Genomic DNA, 6,000 nt, shown 5'->3' with positions numbered 1-6,000 from the left:
CCATAGAGAGAATCATGGAGATTACTTGCCCATAGGGAAACATGGCCCTTACTTGATTCCCTATTTATGGTTTCCCTTTGGGCAACTGCTGTCCTGTGCTTTCAGTATGTCCCCTAAGAGACCTGCCTTTCTCTTCCTGTGAGTGTATTTAGCTTTTTTCCTTTTTTCTGTTTTGATCCGGCTGCCCTCCAGATGTTGTTGGCAGTGCCTTGGCCCCCTTTGGGCAGCGGGTGCGAAGCAGTACAAAGAGAGGAGCGAGAGTCAGGGCAAGAGGCGAGGAGAGATGGTGGTGGCTTGGAGGTCTCCTTGGTTCTCTGGGGAGCCAAGAGCCCTTCCGAGGGGGTCTCCTTTGCCTTGGCCAATGGCCACCCTCTGCAGCAAGAGCCCCCCCTCCCCCCCCGAAGAGAGGGTCCCCGTCCGCTGCTGTTGGTGCAGAGGGTGGGCGAGCCAAGGGCTGCCTGCGCTGCTTCGAGGCCCCTCCGAAGCTGCAGCGCAGCCTTTGCCAGGAGGAGGCGCGATCAATAACGGGGCTCTTCTCTTCTGGGGGAGGAGGGAGGGAGCCTATATAAGGCGGCGCTGCGGCAGGGGCTCCTTCTTTTCCTGCGCTCTCCTGCCCTGGCCAAGGAGTCTAGGAATTAATGCAGGGAGCCGGCTCGGGGGCCCTCCTCCTCCTCCTCCTCCTCCTCCTCCGCTGCCCCAACCGAGGGACCCGAGGCTCTTTTCCCAGCTGAGGGAAATGAGCCGAAGGGCCGAGGCACAGGCAAAGGCGCAGCGTCCCAGGCTCCCAAGGGGCTCCTCTGCTCGACGCCTCTGAGAAGTTTCTCGCAGCCCAGCAAGCAGGCGGCAGGTCCGGCTTTGGAGCCCAGGCTGTCCTGCTCCTCCTCTTCGTCGTCGTCGTCGTCCACCTGTCGGCTCCCCGAAGGCCCTTCTCTCTCTGGGCCCCCGCCATGGCGCCCCCTTCGCCGCCCCTCCTGCTGGGCGCCTGGCTCCTCTGGGCCCAAGGCTGCCTCGCCCAGCAAGTCCTGAGCGGTGAGTCCAGGAGCAGGAGCAGGGCCCCTGGGCCCCTGGCGGGAGGCGGGCAGAGGGTTGAAGCCCCCCCCCAGAACACACGGGGCCCCTTCCTTGTGCCCTGGAGCCCTCAGGTAGGCCCCCTCCCTCCCTCCCTCCCCCCCCCGGGGTCTCCAGAGAGGAGGGCCTCCCTTTCCAGGACGGAGCAGGGCTCCTCCACTTCAGCCTCCTTCCTCTCCAGGAGGGAGTCCCAAAGTGTTCGGCCTCTTTGCAGCCAGGACTCAGGAGCAGGCACTTCTCTCGCGCCCAGACTTCCTCTCCAGGAGGAAGCGCCCAAAGGTCCTCTCTTTTTGAGCCAGGACCAAGAAGCAGGCATTTCTCTTTCTCTCAGAGTTTAGAGCTTCTTCTTTTCTGTCCAGGAGAGAGTTCCAAAATGTCCTCCATTTTTTGAGCCAGGACTAAAAAGCAGGCATTTCTCTTTCTCTCAGAGTTTAGAGCTTCTTCTTTTCTGTCCAGGAGAGAGTTCCAAAATGTCCTCCATTTTTTGAGCCAGGACTAAAAAGCAGGCATTTCTCTTTCTCTCAGAGTTTAGAGCTTCTTCTTTTCTGTCCAGGAGAGAGTTCCAAAATGTCCTCCATTTTTTGAGCCAGGACTAAAAAGCAGGCATTTCTCTTTCTCTCAGAGTTTAGAGCTTCTTCTTTTCTGTCCAGGAGGGACTTCCAAATCGTCCTCCATTTTTGAACAGGACTAAGAAGCATGCATTTCTGTTTTTAGGATTCTTTTGAGCTTTTATTTTGGAATGTCCTCGTTCCTATTGAATGTCCTACATTTTACAGTACCTTGCCCTGCTTTGCAGTGAGGACACCTGGTCACACTGTTCCTCCTCGGCTTCGCTATGTCTCTGCTTTTCAACCGATCCCCCCCCCTTTAACAGTTGGGTCTTGTGGTTGCTGTTTTGTGCCTTCAAGTCATTTCTGACTTATGGTGACCCTAAGGTGAGCCTATCACGGCTTTTCTTGGCAATATTTGTTCTGAGGAGGTTTGCCATTGCCTTCCCTTGAGGCTGAGAGAGTGTGACTTGCCTAAGGTCACTCAGTGGGTTTCATGGCAGGCTGGGAATCAAACCCTGATCTCCAGAGTCATAGTCCAACACTTAAACCACTACACCATGCTGGCTATCAGCAATTGAATAATGGCTAATAATTTCTAAGAGAGCCAGCATGGTTGAATGGTTTGAGCATTGGACTAGGACTTTGGAGAGCAGGGTTCGAATCCTGACTCAGCCATGGAAACCCACTGGGTGACTTTGGGCAAGTCACACAGGGGAGGATACCACACGACTGAAATTGGAAGTATAATCCAGTGTCATCCTGAATGCAATCATGCGTATTGTGTGAAAGGTTACCACATGCAATCACTGGCAGTCTGAACGCACTCTGAACGCAATCACAAGTCAATCCAAAGTTAAATAAATTCGGTGAACTAGCGAAGCCACAACCCTATTCCTAGACAACTTTGCACTCAGTGCACTGTTGTTTGGTGTGATGTGCATGTCTCCTTTGGTCCTGGCTCCCCCCCCCCATCTGGCGGGGGGGGGGGCAGTTCCCATGAAGCCATGCTGCAATTCCACTTCAATTTTGCTTCTGCTTGTCCTCCAGCATTGCTAAGGGAGGGGGCTGCTGCCTGCTAATTAAGAGGCATGGACCAGGAGCTGCTATTGGATAACCATTATATTCATGTTTTAACGTGAATAGAGCATGTTCTTTCAACCATTCTTCCTGCCCAACCTCTTTTGTAAATTGTGGGGTTCCTTGGTTCCTCTCTCTCACTCGCATAAATATGCTATGCTCCAGTCATCGGGAGTCTCACTGAGCATGCTCAAGGGTGCCAATTCGCAATTAAGAACCCACCGATGTGATGGCTTACTTCGCACAGAGTCTGGGTTGCATTTGGGGAGGCCATTACAGAGAATTTAAGGTGTGATAAGTAATCACATAATTGTGTGAATTTTCGAATTGCCCTCACTATCTTCTCTTTTGAAATCGAGAGCCTCCCGTCCCGTTTGATAAACTCCAGGGTCAGCCTCAAGGGAAAGCAATGGCAAACCTCCTCTTGCCAAGAAAGTGCCATGATAGGCTTGCCTTAGGGTCATCATAAGTCAGAAACTCCTTCAAGGCACACTTATGGTGACCCTACAACTTGAAGACACAACCATTTCTAAGGAGAAAGAGCTTCTTGTGATGATGGAAAGAGCAGGGAGATACTCCACATTCTAAAAGGGTTGTGATTATTCAACCAAAAAGCACTCTATATAAGCCCAGAAGTAGCCTCTTCCTTGTTTGGAAACTCAGTAGAGTAGTTTTAAAAAAGAATTCTGAACAACATTCTGGGAAGTCAAAGCTGGATATTCCCCCCAAGCTTGTTTGACTTTCCAGTCAGTGTGCAGCCTTGGGCACCTTCCAAAGATGATTCCCAACTCATACAGCTTCTTTTTGCTTTCTTGAAATATTGTTTTTGTGTTTCATCTCCCTATTCCCTGAAAGTCTTATGTTCATGTTTTCATATTGGTTTCATGTGTCAATCCCATGTTCAACTTCAGAGGCTAAGAATTAGGGTTGATAGCACCCCGTGTGCATGTATTAAGTCACCTGTGTCAGTTTGGGATGGCCCATGAATTTCATGGGGTTTTCTTAAGCAAGGAATACACAATGGTCTCCGATTGGCTTCCTTGGAAATATAACCTATCTGCCACCCTGCACAGTAAAAGATTCAAGATCATGTATGGTTGAACTGATGTATCAAACGGCATACATGACCACTGATCCTCAAAGAATGGGGGAGAGCTATTCCATCTGCAACTTTGTAGCTTTGTTCCAGCATATTTAGTAATTCTACTCTACATCAGGGGTTTGTCAATTAACAAATTAGTGCCGTCTCTCATGGGAAAAATATCTAGGAACAAATCCTATTGAAGAAATGTGAGCATTGTGGGCTTCCATTGAACTTCAACATGTTTTGGTACTGGGAATTTTGTGTGTTGTAAAAGACATTACATAACCAATATTTTCCTTTTTCATCCTTCTCTCACCGCTAAATGGAAACAGAACAAACAAGTGCTGTTACTGTGTGCCTTCAAATCATTTCCAAAGTGGGGTGATTCTAAGGTGAAGCCAGTACAGGGTTTTCTTAACAAATAACAGTAACTCAGAGGTATAATGTAGAGCTTGAGAAAAGTTATTTTTATGGGCTGCTCATGGCCATCCTTGCTGGGGGATTGTGGGTGTTTTAGTCTATAAAGTACTTTCTCAAGCATGGAGAAATGTACACTTTGTATGTGTGAGTTTCCAAACATGATTATCAGTCTGTTTAATTCATGGTAGCAAGATGATAAGGGCCAGTTCTTGCAGATCAAATGTTGGAACTAGTGGTCAGTCAGGGGTCGCTGCAGTGGGCTAAATAGAGTCCTAGTCTCTAAGTAGAACATGTCTCATTGTGCCTGAGTAGCCAAACTTAATGTTCAGCAGTAATCAGGCAGACAAATAACTTTCTCTAATATCCTTTATCCTATGCTAAACGGACATAATATCCAGGCTATAGAATCTATCTAGAAATAAATTAATTAATCCAGTGTTTCCCTCAGCCATTCATTTTCATAATATTTAGTTCTACACTGAAATTAATTATTTTGGACTGTAACACTAAAGAATCATAAAGTGGGAAGCTAATTTGGGTTATCAGAGTATTTTATAGTTATTGCTTCTTCATCTAATTTCAATCTAAGGTGCGTTACAGATGGGCCCAAGAGGCGTCATCGTCGCGTCATGATTACGCGTGAGGGGCGGCGCTTCCCGATGCACCTTGCCCCTCGTGCGTAATGAGTGCGTTAAAATGGCGGCGCCCTATACAGATGGGTGCCGCCATTTTGATGTCACGGGCGCGCAGCGTCCTGACGTCGTGCCCTGGAAGAGACGCCGCGAGTGTGCATGTTGGCACTTGCGGCGTCTCTTCCGGGTTGCTGGAAGGAGCGCGATTTTCGCACTTCTTTTTTGCAGCGTGGAGGAGTTGCGCGGTTTGGGTGCTGCGACTCCTCCGCGCTGCAACCAGCAGCGGCCCAAGACCACCCCTCTTGGGCGGTCTGTAACGGGCCTAAGTTTGCTTGCTAACCATGCTGGTTGGGGGAATCTGGACATTTTGCCCAATGACTCCCTTTCAGAGTTCTGCCTGGCACTTTCTAAGAAAGCTTGTTAAACTGCTTCATTCTATCATAACTAGGAAGTCCTACCTATACACAGCACATTTAATTTAAATTTGCCACTTTGTATTGGAATAATGGCTGGTTAGCAAGTATGTAGAAGTTTATTTCCCCTACCTGGGACAGTTGTGGGGTTAATACATCTCTTTAGTTTCTGTTGACTTCATATATAGAACTTTTTTTTAAAGAAGAACATTATTATTTCACTATGGTGCCCCAATGGATTCCTCTTCAGTGGATATTAGGAAGGAATCTTTATATCTCTGCCAGAGTGTGTCAGAATGTTATGACTAGACAGCAAGCTTGATTGAAATAGAAACAAACCAAGAAAACTTTCTTTGCAGGACTAAGAGTTGAGTGTTATATTACACTCACTGTTTTGAATCTCTCACCATATAGTAAATCCACTGTGTGAATTACAGCCATCATAGGATGGGTATTCTTATCTATGCTTATACTACCATTGAGGAAAACAGCAAGTAGGGAAACTCATTGCATGACAGTCTGTAGGGATGCTTATCCTTGTGGCAAAAATGGCACATACCTCTCAGTATTACAGCTTGGATGCCTTAATGCTCTAAAGGCACAAGATCCCTTTTGATATTGAAAGCTAAGCAGGGTCAGCCCTATTTAGTACTTGAATGGGAAGCTGTCAATGAATACTAGGTGTTGTAGGGTATGTCAGAGGACAGAACTGGCAAAATCACCTCTGAGTATTCCTTATCTAAGAAAACCCTGTG

At 47.9% G+C, this 6,000-nt stretch overlaps 1 protein-coding gene across 2 annotated transcripts in view; it reads left to right on the top strand.

The window, feature by feature from the left end:
* The first annotated feature begins 689 nt into the window (after positions 1-689).
* The window catches only part of CHODL (chondrolectin), a 38,736-nt gene continuing 33,425 nt past the window's right edge, over positions 690-6,000 (top strand). For both annotated transcript variants that reach the window (XM_089508130.1, XM_089508129.1), the window contains exon 1: positions 690-1,029. In XM_089508130.1, the coding sequence (XP_089364256.1) occupies positions 948-1,029 (82 nt within the window). In that variant the 5' untranslated portion in view covers positions 690-947. The remainder of the gene's footprint in view (positions 1,030-6,000) is intronic.

The sequence above is a fragment of the Sceloporus occidentalis genome, unplaced genomic scaffold (assembly GCF_023333645.1).
Source record: "Sceloporus occidentalis isolate IW3139 unplaced genomic scaffold, rSceOcc1.0.p SCAF_2, whole genome shotgun sequence".
In the NCBI taxonomy this organism is placed as follows: domain Eukaryota; kingdom Metazoa; phylum Chordata; class Lepidosauria; order Squamata; family Phrynosomatidae; genus Sceloporus; species Sceloporus occidentalis.
This window is presented reverse-complemented; position numbering and strand designations above follow the sequence as displayed.